The 23166-nt window shown below is 38.7% G+C and overlaps 1 protein-coding gene across 5 annotated transcripts in view; it reads right to left on the reverse strand.

The window, feature by feature from the left end:
• The window catches only part of gramd1bb (GRAM domain containing 1Bb), a 137801-nt gene that overhangs the window by 63944 nt on the left and 50691 nt on the right, over positions 1-23166 (reverse strand). The window contains exon 1 of one of the 5 annotated variants that reach the window (XM_056477802.1): positions 16454-16668. The exons of the other annotated variants lie outside the window; for them this stretch is intronic. Within the exon in view, the coding sequence (XP_056333777.1) occupies positions 16454-16476 (23 nt within the window). The 5' untranslated portion in view covers positions 16477-16668. Of the gene's footprint in view, positions 1-16453; positions 16669-23166 lie in introns of those variants that run through there. 5 annotated transcript variants of the gene reach the window in all.

The raw sequence follows: 23166 nt of genomic DNA on the forward strand, positions 1-23166 counted from the left end.
GGACATTCCCAAATGGATGAAGAAGAGAAGCGATGGACTCTAGCGCTCTGCCTCTCTCCTCATGCTTACAGCAGATCTATCTGTCTCTCCGTTTGTCTGAGAGATCAGCGTTTCAGAGACTCTCGGCGCTCGGAGGAGGTGTTGGAGAACAGAGAGAGGGAGAGAGAGGGAGAGAGAGAGAGAAAGAGAGAGAGATGCATTCTGGTGGCGCTGTGAACCGTTTGCTTGTTAATTATTCAGTCTTGATGAAAGAAACAGATCTGACATCATTCACTTTCAGTTCAATTTACAGACCACACACACACACACACACATTCACACTCACACACCAATGCAGACACATCTATAAACATGTGCAAAAACCATATGACTAAACAGAAAGTGCACTTTCAGGATGAATTCATATTTAGGATACAGTCTTTTTTTATTTACATCACTTTTATATAATGTATTTCATGCTTTCGTTCAATTTAGAAAAAAAAAAAAACTTTGGTGTTCTTTAAAATTAAAGTCAAAGTTGTAATTATAATTTATTACTCAGTAAATACACGTGTGGACACCTATTTTTACATAAAAGGTTAAAAGAAACTATAAACGTACACTTACCGGCCACTTTATTAGGTACACCTGTCCAACTGCTTGTTAACGCAAATTTCTAATCAGCCAAACACATGTCAGCAACTCAATGCATTTAGGCATGTAGACATGGTCAAGACGATCTGCTGCAGTCCAAATCAAGCATCAGAATGGGGTAGAAAGGTGATTTAGGTGACTTTGAATGTGGTATGGTTGTTGGTGCCAGACGTGCTGATCTGATTATTTCAGAAACTGCTGATCTACTGGAATTTTCACGCACAACCATCTCTAGGTTTTACAGGGAATGGTCTGAAAAAGGGAAAATATACAGTGAGTGGGAGTTCTGTGGGCACAAATGCTTTGTTGATGCAAGAGGTCAGAGGAGAATGGCCAGACTGGATCCAGCTGATAGAAAGGCAACAGTAACTCAAATAACCACTCGTTGTAACTGAGGTCTGCAGAAGAGCATCTCTGAACACAAAACACGTCCAACCTTGAGGCGGATGGGCTACAGCAGCAGAAGACCACACCGAGTGCCACTCCTGTCAGCTTAGAACAGGAAACTGAGGCTACAATTCACACAGGCTCACCAAAATTTGACAATAGAAGATTGGAGAAACGTTGCCTGATCTGATGAGTCTCGATTTCTGCTGCCACATTCGGATGGTAGGGTCAGAATTTGGCATCAACAACATTAAAGCATGGATCCATCCTGCCTTCAGGCTGGTGGTGGTGGTGTAATGGTGTGGGGGATATTTTCTAGGCACACTTTGAGCCCATTAGGACCAACTGAGCATTGTGTCAACGCCACAGCCTACCTGAGTATTGTTGCTGACAATGTCCATCCCTTTATGACACAGTGTACCCATCTTCTGATGGCTACCTCCAGCAGGATAACACGCCATGTCATGACTGGTTCTTGAACATGACAATGAGTTTACTGTATTACTGTAGTCAAATGGCCTCCACAGTCACCATGTCTCAATCCAATAGAGTACCTTTGGGATGTGGTGGAACGGGACATTTGCATCATGGATGTGCAGCCGACAAATTTGCAACTGTGTGATGCTATCATGTCAATATAGACTAAAATCTCTTAGGAATATTTCCAGTACCTTCTTGAATCTATGCCATGAAGGATTAAGCAGTTCTGAAGGCAAAAAGGGGGACCAACCTGGTACCAGTAAGGTGTCCCTAATAAAGTGGCTAGTGAGTGTATAACAAATAAATGAACTCAATTAGCTTAGAATAAATTAGCTTATTAATATTAAATGATATGCAAGTCCAGTGATTTACAAATATACTGGTAGGATTATATACTGTTAGTAAACTACAATCAATACAATTAAGCACCGGTGTTTACGATGTTTAGGATTTTTGAATCATGCTTCAGAAACTGAACTGAATGAATTAACTGATTCATTTTTTAAAAGCTTGATTAATTTTGGTGTTTTCCGAATCCAGGGTTGCAACGACATTTGACAAACTTGTAAAGGAAGTACAGAGCATATGTACTGTTTATTCATTCATTCATTCATTCATTCATTCATTCATTTTCTTTTTGGCTAAGTCCCTTTATTAATCAGGAGTCACCACAGCAGAGTGAACTGCCAACTTATCCAGCATACGTTTTACACAGCGGATGCCCTTTCAGCCTCAACCCAACACTGGGAAACACCCATACACACTCATTCACAATCATACACTACGGCCAATTTAGTATATTCAATTCACCTATAGCGCATGTGTTTGGACTGTGGGGGAAACCAGAGCACCCGGAGGAAACCCACGCGAACACAGTGAGAACATGCAAACTCCACACAGAAATGTAATGCAGATTTTTTTGTTTCTCCACCTCATTTAGAGCATCATTAGAGACGTTTTACGTTGTAACTAACGTGGTTCAAATCTGCAACAGAGCAACTACGGTTTTAGGAAACACTTGTAGTCATAATTGTTCATTTCTCAAACGATGCGTTGTATTATGGTAGTTCAGCTGTTTGGGAAATGCATCACAGATGGGTTATTAGCCAAATTTAGAATTAAAAAAGATGTATATGTTGCTGAAGGTGGTGCATGGTGACAAAAATATCTGGGTGAAGTCTATCTGGCTTTATTGCAGAAACAACAACAACAACAACAGATTACGAGCCAATCAGAATGAAGCATGTTTTTAAATCAGAAATAAGTCCCATATGAATATTAATGCTTGATTATATTATGATATTATGGTATTATCACATGAGTATGATGAGAGTTAAACACCATAAACTCTGTCTCTCTCTCTACAAAGCTGAGTCAGATTCATCGCCACACAACATACTGTAAATATAGTGCTTAATTATTCCTTTAAATCACTGCCTAGTTTTGTCCCTTTACAGCATTAGACCTGTTTATTTATGCTCCCAATCTGTTCGTTAAGCAACCCTGCAGTGTTCCAGTAAAAAAAAAAAAAAACTAGTGATGGGTGTGGAACTGCCTTTGCTGTTTACAGCGTTTTCATGGCAGCCTGGCCTTGGCAAAGCACGACTGAAGCGGAAGAGCCCGACAGCCACTGCTTTCACATCCATGGAGACCGTCATAGAGCAGTGAGCGCTCACATACAGCCTGAACCACTGACTCCAACAGCAACAACCTCAAACACACACACTCACTCAGACTGACATGACTCTAGTCTCCCATAGAGGGCGCTGTGCTGAAACAACACACACTGAACAAATGTATTCGTTGGATTTATTTATTTTTTTAAGTTGTTGCAAACAGTTTATATGGGATGAATTTAAACAAACAAATGTTCAAATTAATTTGCATAAATTCAGCCCATATAAATAGTTTGCAACCATTTATACTTTAAAAAAAAAGAGTAATTCCAATGAATTGAAGTGCACACACTCTAAACATTCAGATTCACAAATCCCAAATAGAGCAAGAACAGCACAGAATTCGAATGCTTAATTCAATATAATTACTGTGGGTATATATATATATATATATATATATATATATATATATATATATATATATATATATATATATATATATATATATATATATATATATATATATATATGTATATATATGTAAGATGGGTATAGATGAATTTTTTAAATCTAGATTAATGTAGGTTAAAATGGCTCATTTGAATTCTGCTGAAGGCATCCAGAATATGTGCGCTACCCAAATAAATCTTTGAGAACGAGTTTCTCAAGCCAGGTGGCGCATTAGACCAGGGGCTCATCTCCTATTTCCAAAATGCATCACAAACTGCTTGAGAAACTGTTCTACTTTGATAATTGATGATGAAAATAAATGATGTTCAATAAGATGTACTTTTACTAATACTAATAATAATAATGTGATGTGTTTACTAATTGTTTATTCAGTTAAACATGAATGTTGAACTGTAGGCCTACATAAGCTCCAAACAGCGATTTCATACTTGCTTTTGATGTACGTACATACAGAAAATGCTGCTTCTCAATGCCAAGTTCACAGAGCCCTGACGGTGGGTCTAACATTGAGTATGTTTACATGGGCAACAACACTTTAATACGATTTTAATATGATAAAACAATACTCTGATTAAGAGTCTACCATGTAAACAGAGATTTTTGATTACCTTAATGCGACTAAAGTCATAACAGAACTAAACAGAAATGGAATTAAGACATGTGGAGTATTAGTGGAATTACTGAAGTAAACACTGCAATCAAACTATTATCGTCATCGTCATGACTTTTTGCCATATTTTCCGACAAGATTCACTTAGGCGGCTGTCAGCAAAGGACCGCACACACACACACACAAACAAACACACACCCACATCGCGAAGTATGGAAGTCTTTTTTCTTTCCGTTTAGCGATCGTTATTGCATTCATATACACTCTCGCCAGTCCTTACTCATTATTTGCGTCTAATACCACAGTTTGTCATGACATATGAATGAAATGTTCATGTGTTAAAGTGAAACTGCTGAACTGCAGTTAGTCAGGCATCCTGCTGGTTTTGATTCAGAAGGGCACTACTTTGTCAGATGGCTCACCGGTCAGGTATACATCCGTGCTAAAATATCAAGGTGAAAACCATCATAGCTTGTGTAGAATAGACCCAGCTCCCAACCCAACTTTGAGAATAGATTAACGGTGATATTTTTTTTATCGCGCGATAAGAGTCTCGCGTTAACGCCGATAACGGCCCACCAGTAATATATATATATATATATCACGCGATAAGAGTCTCGCGTTAACGCCGATAACGGCCCACCAGTAATATATATATATATATCACGCGATAAGAGTCTCGCGTTAACGCCGATAACGGCCCACCAGTAATATATATATATATATCACGCGATAAGAGTCTCGCGTTAACGCCGATAACGGCCCACCAGTAATATATATATATATATCACGCGATAAGAGTCTCGCGTTAACGCCGATAACGGCCCACCAGTAATATATATATATATGTGCAGGTAAACCTGCACAAGACTCCCATGCGGAAGGTCGTCATTTCGATACCAGCTCGGAGCAGGTTTGGTGGCGTAGGACCGGCGAGGTTACATTGGTGCCGTGACCCGGATGGGAGTGAGGTTTAGGAGGGTGAGTGTTTAGGAGGCCAGCTAGTAAGTGCTGTGCAGGTAAACCTCACTCTCATGACCTCTAAAGGTGCTCTAGCGACAGACGCTAGAGGCCATGGTCTTTAGCCTCCTTGTTAAAGCTTCCGACTCCCATGCGGAAGGTCAACGGTTCGATACCAGCTCGGAGCGGGTTGGGTGGCAAAGGACCGGTGGGGTTACATATATATATATATATATATATATATATATTTCAAGGGCCAAACAATAAATTGCACCTTATAAAGTAAGAATAAACAGCTCAAGGCAAAACTGTTAGCCCTCCTGTGAAATTGATATTATTTTTCAAATGTTTCCAGGTACTTTTTTCAACACATTTGTAAACATAGTTTTACAAACCAGATTCTAATGACTAATTTTTTTGCTTGTTGCGATGGTGATGGCGCATAATATTATATATGTTCATATATTTTTATATATAAATTCTGAGGAGCCAAAGTGTATCAAACAGAGAAATGAGCAGGGCGTTTTTGAGGTCTTGTGTGTCTGCTATTGATGAAGAAAGTCACTACCATGAGAGGAAAGTGGAAACACTGAATCTGAAAGCAGGACTGATCAGACTCAATACCAGTGACGCAATTCACATCAGTCAAACAGCCAAATGAACGAAACCAAATCAGTCTTTGTGACAACTTGGAGCCAATTTGGCTCATTTGAGCTTGCCAACTGGGTTCAGTTACTGCTAGAAGAGGAAACTAGCAGAAAATTGCCTCCTTTTCAATATACTAGAGTGCTGTACAGAGCAAACACAGGACTCGATTTATATCATGTGTTTCAGCCATTGAAGTAAATAATATATACACTCAAAAATGATGCTTGCTGTTTGTTCAAGCTACTTATTAATATTGAGCTGAAACAACACAATTCTTTCATGGGGACAACCTAATTGTTGTATGTTCATTCGTTCATTCATTTTTCTATTTCAGATGTCGCCACAGAGGAATGAACCCTCAACTATTACAGCATATGTTTTATGGAGTGGATTCCCTTCTAGCTGCAACTCAGTACTGGGAAACACCCATACACTCTCACATTCTCTAACACATTCATACACTATCATCGAATTCACCCATAGCGCAGAAGTAGCCAACTAGCCAGCGTAGAAGTTTCTTGCCCTTTATTAGCACAAATAAACTGCTGTTGTTGAGCAGATAGGGCAGCTGCTAATTGTTTTACTTTTTGAAATCGTTCGGCACCAGTGTAAGAGCTGAAGGCCTGATGTTTTGTTTCAAAATGTCTTTTAATATTAATTCCGTCATAACTCCGTCATAACTCCAACTGATTCCTGGCAAATTAAAGACACATTTCCTGCTGACCTCTGTGTAGAAATATTCTTTGCCCCAACGTGACTGAAATTTCCTGCACTCACTGATGATTTTCCTTTTTCTTGGTTGCACCATGGCTCGCCAAAATGTGATCATCAATTATGTTTCCTTCAGTTTGGTCGGTTCGTTTTACGTCATAACAAGAACGGCGGCCTAATTGAAGGCATGTGATAGCGACACCCGGTGGTTATTTATTGAATTACTTTCATTTTTGTATAGCGGGCCAGATTCTATTAATATTTATGAAAAGCCTTGCGGGCCACCACAAAACTGATTGCGGGCCGCAGATGGCCCGCAGGCCGTAGTTTAAACACCCCTGATTTACAACATCATTTTATAGTAAATAACATGAAATGAAGGAAACATTAAACTTTCTAAATAAATTTACGTTTAATAATTAAGGAGGTTTCCCCCAAATGTGTAAAGTGCTTTGAGTGCTCAGAAAAAGTGTTATATAAATGTAATGGGTTGTTATTAATATTAATGTGAGTTATACAACGTCATTATGAGCGATGGCTAAAATGTGCGAATGCTCTTCACAGGTTTATCAGTCCTGCTGCCGGCCACAAAGGCTTTCTGGTGATATTAAGCAAATCTGCAGGACAGTTTTATAAAAAGCTCAATACTCAGAGCAGGTATAGTCTCTTTGCATAACAGCGGGTTATAAATAACATCCTGAATCAACGGAAACCATGACTCAGGCCATCAAATGAAGTGAAAAAGCTAATGTTGTTTTAGCAATTTTATAATGTGATTTTATTATTTGCCACATGAGAGGAATAATAAAAATAACCGTCTGTTTTGGAGACAAAAGGAGGCAAGGCAGGTTTAAACTTCTAAGCTCAACAGAATAATAAGCAAAGAAAAAAACAAGTCTGAAAAGAAAAGAAAATGCTGACAGAGACTTGTTTTGAAAGCTCACTTTCTCCAGTTATTGATATTAAAGATTTCTGATCAATCACATTCAGGCAGAGCAGTAAACAAGTGTGACCTCATTAGTGCTTTAGAAGTGTGTGAGTGGTTGTGTTTGTTTTTGTGTGTGATTGAACACGTCCCGTGATGAAAGATTATAAAGTGTTAGAGCAGTTCCTGACACAATGCCCAAAAAACGAAACAAAACATGCACGCAATGGACTAAAGTTCACAACAGAAGGAAGGGGGGAAGAAACATAAATAAATACAAACTGAATCAAGGTATTCAAAGCATTTACAGAGACTTTTTTCTTTCAAATCTTGGCACATATATTGTTTTGATGCAGATTGTTGCCTCTTTAAAGGGCTGGCATTGTTAGGTTTAAAGGGTCATGAAACCCCTCTCTTTCAGTTCAAGTCTACCTCAGAATTGTTTAAAAAATGCTTCGTGATGGGCGTGGAGCACTGCGAGCAGAGGGAGGAGTGGGCGTGGCCAGCAGAGCAGGGGAAAAAGAGGGGAGTGAACAACTGTTGTCAGTCGGCTCACAAAATGAGACACAAACCGTGAGGAGACCCATGATTTTATAATTAACAAAGTTAAAAATCGAAAAAAATAAGCAGGAAGTAATTTAATACCCTGCTACATGTGTTATTCGTAATTTCATATACACATAACCACAATTTGTTAAATCATTATAAAGATAATTGTGTTTATATAAACATTATAAATGAGGAGGACGTCTCTTCTCCTGAATCCCCGGGTCTGAATGCAGACACAGTGGAAAGAAATGCAGCAGGTCTCTTGCCTTGTTTATTTCAACCCTTAGCCCTGCCGGTAATCTGGAGGATTTTAAACATAGGCGAACACAGCGGCACGGATTTAGGCGATGTGTCTGAATGTCCGCCGTTCTCCAATTCTCGTACAGCTCTTTCGACGAAAATGCTTGCTGTATCGGTCCTGACAGAATCGCAGGAAAAAACATGCAACCAACCCCGTGGATCACGGAAACAAACACATACGACCCGTGCCATGCAGACGTGGTCTCACCTAGTCATTGGGTCTCACAGTTTGGCAAATCTGCTTTACCTTCAGAAAGCACGTGCTCTCATGAATCATTAAGAAGTAGGCTCTTCTCATAAGATAAGAAAACTCCGCTATGAATAATAATGAAAACCCGACGTGTCATCGCTCCACTAGCAGATTCGCGCTACGTCATCGATTTTGATCCCACCCCAAAAATTATTTTAAACCCGGAAGATGAAATGAGCAGACAAAAGCTCATAATTATCCAGTTTTCCCCACAATTAAAGCTGACAGGGGCTAACATTGTCTTAAGTGATGCTCAACACACACAAAAGTACTCCAGGGTGTCCTGAACCTTTAATATTTCAAAATTGTTCAATGATTGTTCAAATCTAATTTTCACTCACTCACTCACTCACTCTGTCTGTCTGTCTGTCTGTCTGCCTGCCTGCCTGCCTGCCTGCCTGCCTGCCTGCCTGCCTGCCTGCCTACCTACCTACCTACCTACCTACCTACCTACCTACCTATCTATCTATCTATCTATCTATCTATCTATCTATCTATCTATCTATCTATCTATCTATCTATCTATTAAAATTTAACAAGTGAACAAAATGTATATAAATAAATTTATATATGCAAAATAAAATAAATTTCAGTGCTTAACATTTTTCTAGCAATAAATTCAGTAAACAAAATGTAAATGAAATATCTATAATAAAATAATTACTTTTTTTGTCATTTTCTAAAACTAAATAAACATTAAAATGGTGAATATTGTGACAAAAAATATAAAAACGAAATGAAAAAAAAGACAAGAAAAGAGAAACAAAAGAAAAGAAAACAGCAGACAGATACTAGAGAGAATACTAAAGAGCATTTAGATTGGTCAGAAGATCTAACAAGTGGAAAAGTTTGATGATGTCATACAAAATCGTTGACTCTTAATGGCAGGAGTGAGAAACTATGTTTTGAATGCTTAAATGTTCTAAATGTGAATTAAGTAATGCTGCGACCAAAACCACATCAAACTAAACAAAACAACAAAACAAAACAGAAATGAAACAAAAAGAAAAAACAAAACAGAAATGAAACAAAACGAAAAAACAAAACAGAAATAAAACAAAATGAAAAAACAAAACAGAAATGAAACAAAATGAAAAAATAAAACAGAAATGAAACGAAACGAAAAAACAAAACAGAAATGAAATGAAACGAAACGAAAAAACAAAACAGAAACAAAATAAAATGAAAAAAAAACAAAACAGAAACAAAACTAAAAAACAAAACAGAAAGAAAACGAAAAAACAAAACAGAAATGAAACGAAACGAAAAAACAAAACAGAAATGAAATGAAACGAAAAAACAAAACAGAAATGAAACGAAATGAAAAAACAAACAGAAACAAAATGAAATGAAAAAAACAAAACAGAAACAAAACGAAACGAAAAAACAAAACAGAAATTAAACGAAACGAAAAAACAAAACAGAAACAAAACGAAACGAAAAAACAAAACAGAAATTAAACGAAACGAAAAAACAAAACAGAAATTAAATGAAACGAAATGAAAAAACAAAACGAAACGAAAAAACAAAACAGAAACCAAACGAAATAAAATGAAAAAACAAAACAAAAATGAAACAAAGCGGAAAACAAAACAGAAATAAACAGAAACAAAACGAAACAAAAACAAACAAAAATGAACAAAGCGGAAAAACAAAAAAGAAATGAACAAAGCGGAAAAACAAAAAGAAATGAAACAAAGTGAAAAACAAAACAGAAACAAACAGAAACAAACGAAACGAAAAAACAAAACAAAAATGAAACTAAGCGGAAAAACAAAACAGAAACAAAATGAAATGAAAACAACAACAATAAAAAACATTACAAAAAATACACATTATCCAATGTTGCAAGTAACAGGTTTTTAAATACAGACTAACTAACTGTAATTTATAAAATGCTAGCTTATTAGTTTGTTATTAAACTATTGATAAACTGTCCTTATAACAACTTTATACCCATAAAATTGCCATAATTTTTTTTTATTTACTTTAGCACTGATACAGTCTCACAGAGAACTGAAGTATGGTTTCAGCTAATGTTTGGGCATTTACATAAAGATCCCTGTAACCTGTGTCAGTCAGTAATGCAATAATGATAGAAGAGGTCTAAACTCAGATGAGCTGTCCTATTTAACCGCACCACAGAGCTGCGAATCAGACAAGAGAAATGAGGAGGAGAGCAGGAGCGTCCGAGAGAAATCAGAGAGATAAACAGTCCTCCAGTGCAGGTGACAGAGAGAGAAGAGAACGACAGAGCTGCAGTCAGAGAAACACATCTTCAGAGAGATGGAGATACAGATTCATCCTCCAACACACAGGAGATGCTTTAAAAGTCCACTCAAGTGCCTTAAAAAGCATTGCTTGGATATGTCATGTAATGTCAACTGAAACATGAAATAAGGGCGGGGCATATACTGTAGCCCCTCCCCTTAAACAAAAAACCACCCAATAGTGTCGTGCCAGAGCCGTTGAGTTAAATCGCTTTTGTTACTCAAGTTCACACTTGTTTTAAGGAGACCGGCTATGTATTTGTTGCGCCGCAGTTAAATAAATGTTTCAAAGTTCCACATTAGTGTTTATTACTGTTTTCTAACTAGCAACGCAGTGGCACAGTAGGTAGTGCTGTCGCCTCACAGCAAGAAGATTACTGGTTCAAACCTCGGCTGGGTCAGTTGGCGTTTCTGTGTGGAGTTTGCATGTTCTCCCCATGTTCGCGTGGGTTTCCTCCGGGTGCTCCGTTTTCCCCCAAAGTCAAAAGACGTGCGGTACAGGTGAATTGGGTAAGCTAAATTGTCCGTGGTGAATGTGTGTGTGGATGTTTCCCACACTGTAAAAAATGGCTGTGATTTCAACAGTAAAAAAACTGTAAAAATGCTACAGTAAAAATCTGTAACCTGCTCAACAGTATGTTTCACTAATATATACGGCAAATAACTGTAAATTGACTTTCGCAAAATTCATACATGGCACATCACTTTTTATGCTTTTTGTTGACATTAATATGGATCTATTTAGTTGTTTCCCCATCAGTTATGCACATTAGAGGTTTATGCTACATCTAATGTTGATTAACAATGTTTATTTACCATACTGGTGTTTAGTAGCTGTGTGAAGAACACTGAGCACCTTCTATATCATACACAGTATGCAAGCTGTTATAAGTCTGTAATAAGTCCGAATTTATCGAATTCGAAAAACAGTATACGAGAACCACACCTGGATGACCTACTACTTCCAGCAAGATTTTGAAGTGCGCATCCGATAAATGCTACGCTATCCCATGATGCCACGTGAGAGAATACATGAATAGGAGTGAAGCAAAGCAACTGACATGAGTAGGTCACGTGATAATAACAAATGGCGGACCTAGTACGTCCGAATTATATTCAAACTATTATACATTCATACAATCAACCCAGGCTCATTGTGGATCTGTAGCCCTGTATATATTTCTGGAGAGCGCCAAATACGTCACGGAAGGTACATTTTTTGCAGTTTTTGTTTTCGCGAATCTACCAGAGGCCGCTTTGTTCGCTTTTTCAGATCTCAAATTTCTCTCGCGAGTGCCATTCTCGACTGCAGTTCTCGCTTAAATCCACCAGAGGCCGCTGTCAACTGACTGACTGACTGACTGACTTACTGACTGCCCGACCGACCGATCGCTCGATCCCCCCACCCACCTCCTTCCCTAAACTCAACCTAAAGTGTTTTCAAAAGCAATCCAACAAAATAAAAGCCCTTGCAGCCGCCAGGTTTTTACCACGTTTTCAGATTTTACCACATTATCACTCTGTTATTTACTTTTTTCTTTTTTCGTTGCCTTTTTCTTATTTTTTTTTACCATGCTTTCTGGAAAGTTTTTCACCGGAATCGAACTCCATCAACTTCGCTCCACATCCCAAGTCCGCCGATGTATGCGGATGTAACAGCAGTAAAGCCGTCCACACCGAGGACGCGGGAAAACAAACAGAAGCTATCGGCTGCATCATACCGCCCCTCGCTTGAAAGACGAAATGTAGCCATACGTACCTCTAGCTACATAATTCACGTTCTCCAAAAATGCAGATAAAGGTACATATTCACAATAAGTCTCTGTTGCATACTATATAGAACAAACATTTTAAAGGTTGTGTCGTAAATTCAATTCAATTAGTGTTACTGGTGTAGTTAGGCGATTTCGGACGCAACCTTAGTGTTTCATAGTATAAACGTGTATATATGTACATAAACGTGTATCTTAAGAGTAACACATTGATACTAACACCCTCCAAAAATGTTTGTGTTTCAGGTGTGTGCGAGTGTGTGTGTGTGTGTGTGTGTGAAGGAGCAGCACATGCAAGTGTTCTGGTTCAATCTGACAGCTCCACTTCAGAAATCAGCTTTCCATCTCTGAGGACTCATATAAAAAGCCCTCTAACACACACCTGACACACTTTTAACTCACAGAATGGATGTTAATCAAGTCACCCTGCAACCCTCTACTAAATCAGCTCAAGTCAAATAAAGGCTAGAACTGATTACAGAGTTTGAGGATAAGAACACAGAGGAGAGTTTTATTGCTCAATAGTTTCTCATTCACAGCTCATTATTTTGCAGTTTTTGTTTTCGCGAATCCACCAGAGGCCGCTATGTTCGCTTTTTCAGATCTCAAATTTCTCTCGCAAGTGCCATTCATGACTGCAGTTCTCGCGTAAATCCACCAGAGGCCGCTGTCAACTGACTGTCTGACTTACTTAATGACTGGCCGACCGACCGATCGCTCGATCCCCCCCACTCACCTCCTTCCCTTAAACCCAACCTAAAGTGGCTTTTTCAAAGCAGGAAAGGTAAAACAATATATAAAATATGAATAATATTTACACATTCTATTGATAGTGTTCAAGTTACGGTGATTTTATTATCGGTAATGTCTTTTTGTCATTATAGATAGGTTATAATTCAATAGCATTAAAAATATTGGCAACACTTAAGAATAATGGTCTTTAGTTAATGTATTTGCTAACATGATCCAAGATGAATAACCTTGTAAAGCATTTAATAATCATTGTTCAAAATTAACTAATGCATTATAAAATCCAAAGTTGTCCTCGTTAACATTAATTTATGCGCAGTGAGATAAACAATCAAAAGTACTCACATTCATACAATTAACCGAGGCTCATTGTGGATCCGTAGCCCTGTATATATTTCTGGAGAGCGCCAAATACGTCCCAGAACGTACATTTTTTGCAGTTTTTGTTTTCGCGAATCCACCAGAGGTCGCTATGTTCACTTTTTCAGATCTCAAATTTCTCTCACGAGTGCCATTCGCGACTGCAGTTCTCGCGTAAATCCACCAGAGGCCGCTGTCAACTGACTGACTGACTGACTGACTTACTTACTGACCGACCGACCGATCGATCGATCCCCCCACCCACCTCCTTCCCTAAACCCAACCTAAAGTGCTTTTTCAAAAGCAGGAAAGGTAAAACAAATATCTAAAAATATGAATATAATTATTTACACATTCATGATAGTGTGCAAGTTACGGTGACTTTATTATCGGTAATGTCTTTTTGTCATTATAGATATGTTATAATTCAATAGCATTAAAATATTGGCAACACTTGAGAATAATGGTCTTTAGTTAATGTATTTGCTAACATGATCCAAGATAAATAATCCTGTGAAGCATTTAATAATCAATGCATTATTAAAATCCAAAGTTGTCCTCGTTAACATTAATTTAAGCGCAGTGAGTTAAACATAAACTAATGTTAATTAACCTAAATAACTTTAACTAAGATGAAGAAATACCATAATAAATGTATTACTAGTTGTTTGTTCATGCCAGTAAATATATTATCACAGCGGAATGAACTGCCAACTTATGCCCTTCCAACTGCAACCCAGTACTGGGAAACATACACACTCATTCAAACACACACTCATACGCTACGACCAATTTTGTTTATCCAATTCATTTATAGCGCATGTGTTTGGACTGTGGGGGAAACCAGAGCACCCAGAGGAAACCCACACCAACACGGCGTTTGTGTGCAAACTCCACACTGAAATGCCAACTGACCCTGCTTGGACTCGAACCAGCGACCTTCTTTGTTTAGACTTTATTGTTTAGACTTTATTAATCCCAAAGGGAAATAATAATAATAATAATAATAATAATAATAATAATAATAATAATATTCTTGCTTATTATTATTCTTGATGTGAGGCGGCAGCGCTAACCACTGAGCTACCGTGTCACCCCATTTTTATTATTATTCATTCATTCGTTCATTTTATTTTTGGCTTAGTCCCTTTATTAATCTGGGGTTGCCACAGCGGAATGAACTGCCAACTTATCCAGCATATGTTTTACACAGTGGATGCCCTTCCAGCTGCAACCCAGTACTGGGAAACATTCATACACACTCATTCAAACACATACTTATATACTACGGCCAATTTAGTTTATCCAATTCACCTATAGCGCTTGTGTTTGGACTGTGGGGGAAACCGGAGCACCCATGCCCACACGGGGAGAACACGCAAACTCCACACAGAAATGCCAACTGACCCAGCTTGGACTCGAACCAGCGACCTTCTTTGTTTAGACTTTATTAATCCCAAAGGAAAATAATAATAATAATAATAATAATAATAATAATAATAATAATAATAATAATAATAATAATAATAATAATATAAATAATACTACTACTAATAATAACAATATAAATAATAATAATAAATAATAATAATATAAATAATAATAATAATAATAATATTAATAATATAAATAATAATAATAAAATAATAATAATAACAATAATAATAATAATAATAATATATTATAATAATATTAATAATAATAATATAAATAATATACTACTAATAATAACAATAATAATAATATAATAATAATAATGTAATAATAATAATATAATAATAATAATAATATATAATAAATAATAATAAATAATAATAATAATAATAATATTAATAAAATTAATAATATTGCTTATTATTATTCTTGCTGAGGTGACAGTGCTAACCACCGAGCCACCGTGTTGCCCCATTATTATTATTATTATTAAAAATTATTCTTAAATTGATTGTCAGTGGTTAAATTGACATTTAATTTTTATGTGAAATGCGTTCAGTGCATTTAATGTACATCAAACATGTCTATCATATATATATATATATATATATATATATATATATATATATATATATATATATATATATATATATATATATATATATATATTTACCCACATGTACAATTTAATTGATGTGGAATCCAAAATGGGTATTGGATCACGTCTGGCCCAATATTTATATCATTTTCAGTAAAAAAAAAGTCTATTTTCATTCTAAAATCTGGAGAACAACATTCTTCTATTCTAGTCTATCTACAGTTTCCTTAATTCCTTAATAAACTAGTCTAATCTAGTCTACCTTTCTTACAACACACTGAGAAAGAAACAAAACGAAATCAGGGGAAAGAAAAGAGAGGGAAACTGTGAAAAGGACAAACCAGCAATAGCGAAAGGAAACAGGCTGCACGTTGCTGCTCGCTTCTCCTCTGAGCTACACGCTGTGATTTGTGGCTAAAAATATCCACCACATGACTGAGTCGCATTCACAAACACATGCACAGGACGGGAGGGGAGGGAGGGGGGGAAAGAGACAGACGCAGAGAGAGAGGGAGTTTAGGAAAAAGGGGCACAGGTGCATAAAAGAACAAAAGATGGGGGAAAAAAGGAAAGGGAGTGGAGTTTGGAGGAGCAGCGGAAGAATGTAAAAAAGGAGGGCGGCACTGCAGTTGGCTGTGTGCCATGGCACGTGACGGCGGATACAGACAGACGTTTCAAAACATCATGGCCAGACTCACCCAAAACACACGAAAGCATGGAAAGGCTTACCAGGCGAGTTTGAAACCTCTCATTGGTGCGGTGCTGAGAGCGTGTGGGATACGGCGTCAGGTGGCTGCGGCCCGCGAGGCTGCATGTTGGTGATGAGCAGCCGCTGAGGAGAGAGAGCGTCCCGCTGTACCGTCCCATTCAGAGAGATGATAGTCTACGTACTCACCTGAACTGTCTCTAACACTAAACGGACGTCTACGCGTCCAGACGCTCCCATATAAAGCCGTCGGACTCTCCTAAAATGCTCCTGAAGATACCTGTGATGAAGTTGCGGTGCATTTGTGTGCATAGGCTCACTCGTGTGCTCTGCCGTTCTCTCTCTCTTTCTCATCCCCCCCCCCCGCTGCAGTTAAAAGCTGCAGTCGCTGAGCTGAGAGCGATACTGAGCATGCTCCTTTTCTCTCCCTCCCTCGCTCGCTCTGCTTTTCTCAGTCGTGCGATTGTTTGGTTAGCTGTGACAGTCCCCTGTAGCAAGGCGGAGGTCAGAAGAGGTGCATTTTGAGGTCTTGGTATGGGAGATTATGAAGACCTGTTGCCTTTCCGTCAGCTGCAATTAAGTCTCGATTAGTGGCAGGGATACTAATCTGCTAATGCACATATAATGTGGCTTTGTTCCAGGAGCAAGGACGCTGCCTTTTGCCTCTAGCATCAGTCTGTATTCTGCCTCTCGGGGTCAGGGGAGTGAGGTTTACTCACTAGCTGGCCTCATTAAACTTGCTCACTTTACATCCGTGCTATTAACATTCATCCCTGATCATGGCATGGTTGTAACCCCCCATGGTTCTACTCATGCAAGTCTGTAAGGGATTCAAACTGGCATCTCAGCCCAGCACATTAAGGCAAGCACACTAACAGGGAAGTTAAAACTGCAATCTCTAGTGTGCTAGGTCTCACATATTTTAGAACAAAACAATGCAATTGAGTTTGCATATAAAAGGCTGCCTTCTGCCTCTTGTGTCCATTATTGTTCCTCTTGATCTCAGGTAAGTTTTAATCTTAAAACTCGTTCCTATCCAGGACAGGACATCAATGTAACCCTCTGGTTCTTCTAACCATGATGCTAAAGGTTGCAAACCTCTGGCACCAGTTACTGCACCTCATGAGGCCAGAGAAGTGAGGGTTATTTACCCAGCTTTCACTGGCTGGCTTGTGTTACCCTATTAATCTCAGTCAAATATGGGTCACGGCACCAACGCAAGACTTTGGTTCTTCCCACCACAACTGGGGATTCAACTGCTGTTTCTGGAATGGGAAGTAAGCATACTAAAACAACAACAATAAAAGACTTTAGTTTTTTTTTAACCTTTAATTGTGATAGGACAGTGGAGGTTACAGACAGGAAAGTATTGGGAGCAGAGAGAGGGAAGGGTCGGCAAAGGACCTTGAGCCGAAAACTGAATTCAGGTCGCCGTGAGCACTATGGTGTTATATGTCAGAGCACTTATCCACTAGGCTATTGGCACAGACGCCCCAGCTATTTTAAATGCTACTAATTAAACCTCCTAAACTCAGTCACATACGGGTCATGGCACCAATGCAATCCTCTGGTTCGACAAACCACACCTCATCTGGTGTTTCTGGCAGAGGAAGTGAGCATACCTACACAAAAATTAAGACTGCAGCTTGTAGATTAAGTTGCAATTGCACCTCACAAAGTCAGGGGAACGAGGGTAATATGGCCAGCTTTTACAAGCTGTCTTGTGTTACACTTAAACCTCTAAACCAGAGGTTCTCAAACTTGGTCCTGGAGGGCTGGTGTCCTGCAGATTTTAGCTCCAACTTGCCTCAAAACACCTGCAAGGATGTTTCTAGAAAGCCTAGCAAGAGCTTGATTAGCTAGCCCAGGTGTGTCTGATTGGGGTTGGAACTCCAGGACCGAGTTTGAGAACCCCTGTTCTAAACCTTTCTTATAATCGAGTCATGGCACCAATAGCACCCCTTGTTCTACTCACCCTGACCCAAGGGGCAGCAAAACCAGTGTTTCTAGTATGGGGATAGGGACACTAACAGGGATACTAAATATTGCAGCCTCTGATGTCATTTGCTTTTGCATTTGAAGGGGCGGTCCGTCTCAGCTGACGTCAGTTTGACGAATTCAGCAACAATATTCATAACCACGCCCCTCTTACCACTAGTTTGCAATAAGGGAATGATTTGCAAAAAGAGCTCAATATTCGGGTTCAGTTGGAAGTACATCATTCTTTCCGATGAGCGAGGTCCTGACTTTCTGTGGTCATTAAAAATCCCATGGCATTTCTTGTAACCCCGGTTACAAGGCATCCCATGGCATTTCTGGTGTAACCCCGATGTCCTGGCCAAATTCCCAGCATTGGCCCTTACCTATCATGGCATCCCAATCATCCCCATCCACCGAATTGGCTCTATCACTGGCTCTTCACTCCCCTAATAGCTGGTGTGTGTTGTCCTGACACTGCTGTTGCATCAGCCAAGTGGATGCTGCACATTGGTGGTGGTGTGGAGAGAGCCCGCCACTCCATGATTGTAAAGTGCACACCCTATGGCCATACATGATAAACGCTCTATATAAATACACATTACATTACATCAACATACTCAAATAGAAGTCTCAGCAACTTCCAGTTCACACTTACTTTAAATGTATTCATGTGCCTATTTTGGAATAAGCTTCATATTTCTCCATTACTCACCTTCATTGGGGAGAAATCTAAATGCAATATTGAAAAGCAACAGAGCTGTGTATTATAGAGTTTGACAGAGATTCACACTGACTCGCAAAACATCGCTCTGACCTCTCACGCACACGGCAGATGTTCATGCAGCACACGGCCCGTGGTGATACTAGAGCTGTGCTAAAATACACGTTTTCAACATCAGCTAGACGTGAGGTTGTCTGCACAGCCAGCTGACCAATTAATCCAAGTAAACACTGTATAATTAGGCTGTCATGTGACAACCATTTTTCAGAAATATATGGACATTAAACGCAGTTCCACTAGCAAACGGGTGGATAAAATGACAAATAAATAGACTAAATAATGCATAACCTTAGCAAACGACAGACTCACATTGTTTACAGCAGCAATTTAAAGTCTGACAGTAATTGCCTTGGAATTTATTGTGGAAGACAGTGAAAGTGTTGCAAAATCGTTACTTTAATGGTGATGCTATAAAGAGGAGGCATTTAAAGACTTAATCTTTGCAAATGATGTATAGAACAAGCTTCTTTTCTTCAGGAACATCACTTGTTTATCATGACACATTCAGAGAAGCATGGTGCATTTGTAACTCTAACTTAATTCCAATGTATTTTTTTAAAATGCTAATTCAATATTAATCCTGAGGACCATTTATAAACAGCACGCTCCTTCCATTACATTGCATTTTAAATCAATTTACTTTACTTTAGCTTATTGCAAATTGACCCTGGTATAATTTAGTATATAAATGGGTCACACTTCATTTTAATTCTCGCTATTAACAAACCAATACCTATGACTTTTTCCCATTTGTTTCATGTTAATAATTATTGAAGTACACTGAAAAAAAAACGATTAATTAGATTATCTATCTTTTTTAAGGTAAGGGGTTGCAAACTATTGGTATGGGCTGAATTTAAACAAACAAATTAAATTTAGTAATGTTCAACTTAACTTGTTCATTTAAATTCAGCCCATATAAATTGTTTGCAACCACTGACCTTAAAATAATTTCAACACAGGCTCATTCTGAAAATACTAGTCCAGCGGATGTTTCTGGAGAACGCGAATTATGTAGCCGGTGGTGCGTATGGCTGCATTTCGTTTTTTTAAACGAACACTATGGGGTGGTGTGACGCAGTTCCTTTTCGCGCTTACCGGCTAACCGCTTACCCCATGTGGAGGGCTTTCCTGCTGCAACCAGTTTGTCCAGTTAGCTTGTCGTGTACGTTGGTGGACTTGAGATGCAGAGAGGAGATGACCACGATGACGATGGGGTTCGAGTCCGGGGAAGAACAGGTACAGAAATCAGGTAAGACAAAAACAGAATCCAAAAAATGAAATGAACAAGTGAATAACAGAGTGAGAATGTGGTAATATCCGAAAATCAGACGAGGGCTTTTCTTTTTCTGGACGGCTTTTGTAAATCGTTGGTTGGGTTTTAGGGAAGTAAGTGGGTGGGTGGGTCAATTGATAAAATTGGTTGGGTTTAGGGAAGGAGGGTGGGTCTGTCGATTGGTCAGCCAGCCAGTCAGTCATCCAGTCACTCAGTCAGTCGGACAGACGTTCGGTCGACAACGGCCTCTGGTGGGTTTACGCGAGAACAGCGGGTGAGAACGGCACTCGTGAGAGAAATTTGAGATCCACAAAAAGCGCATGCAGTGGCCTCTCGTGGACTTGCGAAAACAAAAAACTGCAAAAATACATACCTCCCGAGACGTACTTCGCGGTCTCCAGAAACATCCACGGGACTACGTTTTCAGAATGAGCCTGGGCTGAATAATTTTGTAAATCAAGTGAATCGTTTTTTTTTCAGTGTAGTAGTTATTTTTAGGAACTGTGCAGGATAAGATTAGGAATGTACTGTAGAATAAGATCATGCAGAAGAAGTACTTTATAAATAATAAACAGCCAATATCTTAATAACAGGTTGGTAATAAGCTTAACAAGTTAACAGTAGTTAACAATGTGAACGGGTCCTTAAACTAAAGTGCTACCAAAAATAAAGAAAGAAAGAAAAACTGAAATCCAAATATCATTAAACCAACCCAGGCTCATTCTGATTACGTACCCCTATATACATTTCTGGAGAGCGCCAAAGAAGTCCTAGAAGGTACGTTTTAATAAGGTTTTGTTTCCGCAAATCGACCAGAGGCCGCTGTCAACTGACTGACTGACCAATCGACTGACCCACCCTCCTCCTTCCCTAAACCCAACCGACAATGTTTTCAAAAGCAATCCAGAAAAAGAAAAACCCTTGCCTGATTTTTACCACGTTTTCATATTTTACTACATTCTCACCCTGTTATTTACTTGTTTATTTTACTTTTTGGCTTTTGTTTTTGTCTTTCTGGAACCGTTCTTCGCCGGACTTGAACACCATCAACTCCGCTCCACGTCACAAGTCCACCAGCATATGCGGTGAGCCACTGGACAAGTTGGCAACAGCAGAAAAGCCGTCCACACACGGAGCTAAGCATTCAGCTGGTAAGCGTGAAAAGGAACGGCGTCATACCACCCCACAGCATTCACTTTAAAGATGAAATGCAGCTATTCGTGCTTCTGGCTACATAATTTGCGATCTCCAGAAATGTATATAAAGAAACGTTTTCAGAATGAGCCTGTGTCACATTAAATACTATGGTTGCTTGTAATCATTTTGAACTACAGATTACATTAATGCCATTGAGTGTGTGACAGAATCAGACTGTGCTTGTGCTCAGTGCAGATGCACAGCATGAGTTCTCTGTTTATTACACAGCTCTCCGAATGAGCTTAGCACGTTCTGTAGAGCTCACACTCTTTCCTGGAAAATGCCCACAATTCTTGCACAAAACCCACACATGCCTATTAACTCAACTATTGTATAATGTCCTCGCACAGGAAGCAACATCAGCACAAGCCTCTGACACACACCAATGAAGAGCCACTGCAAAATCATTCCAAAAATAAGAAGCAAATTCTGGGAAACACTGAGGAAAAACATGGCATGTTGGGAAACTCTAATGTGCATCAACATGAAAGGCCCTATAATACACCGAGTGCAATGCGGCGCCATACGTGACACATGTTTGTTGCTAGTTTCAGCCCAGCGCAAGTTCATTTTCATGTTTTGCACACATGGGTGTGCTGGTCTGAAAAGGAGGCGTGTTAAGGCGCATTGTTTGTGTATTGCTATTTTGAGGCAAACCAAATAGACCGTGCCATTAACCGACTAGAAGCTGGTCTAAAGTCAATGGTGCAGGGTTTTTATTTGTTATTTAAAGAACGTGTTAGTATTATGCACCTATCAGGGTCCAAAACACACATACACATTGCTTAATACACACACATGGATGTACAGCAATACACAAATATATTTAAATATGAAAAATTAAAGGGTTAAAATGTAAAAATATGTATATTATTGTCAATATAAAAAAACGTCATCCCCCAATGCCTTCTTCACCTCAAGGAGGCTCTGTTGTAGCCGGTTTAACCTTGACGTATTCTCGCTAATGAAGCATTCAGGTTTCCCGCTTACAAAGTCCACCATGTAAATGCCGAATAGCGACTACAATTGACTTTTAAAAAGAATGGGAGGTGAATCTCTGATTGGTTTATTACAAGGTATGCCCAAAACACACCCATAACTCATTAGGAGAATAAGGACAACACTTTTAGAGTATGCGCTTGGTGCACAGACTATTTTCCCATCGTTAAAATAATTTAGACACACCGTGTTTCTGCGCCATGTGCTTTAGACTTTGCGCTTAGATCGTTAAAATAGAGCCAAAAGTGTGCTATGCACTGAAAAAAATATGACAAAAAAATGACAGAATCAACCTACAGTAAATACTGTACACTAATTAATATAAAAAAAAATGTATGGATTAAAATCTGATGATTTTAATATCATTAAATGAATTGCTCTTTAGTGAAATCAAAACACACTCGTCTATTTGGCTTAAAAACTAAACCACTGAGCAATAAAGATTATGATAATTACGATATGGAGAATCAGTGTGCAGCAGTAGTGTGTGTGTGTGGTGGTGC

This window comes from Danio aesculapii, chromosome 18 (assembly GCF_903798145.1).
Source record: "Danio aesculapii chromosome 18, fDanAes4.1, whole genome shotgun sequence".
Lineage (NCBI taxonomy): Eukaryota > Metazoa > Chordata > Actinopteri > Cypriniformes > Danionidae > Danio > Danio aesculapii.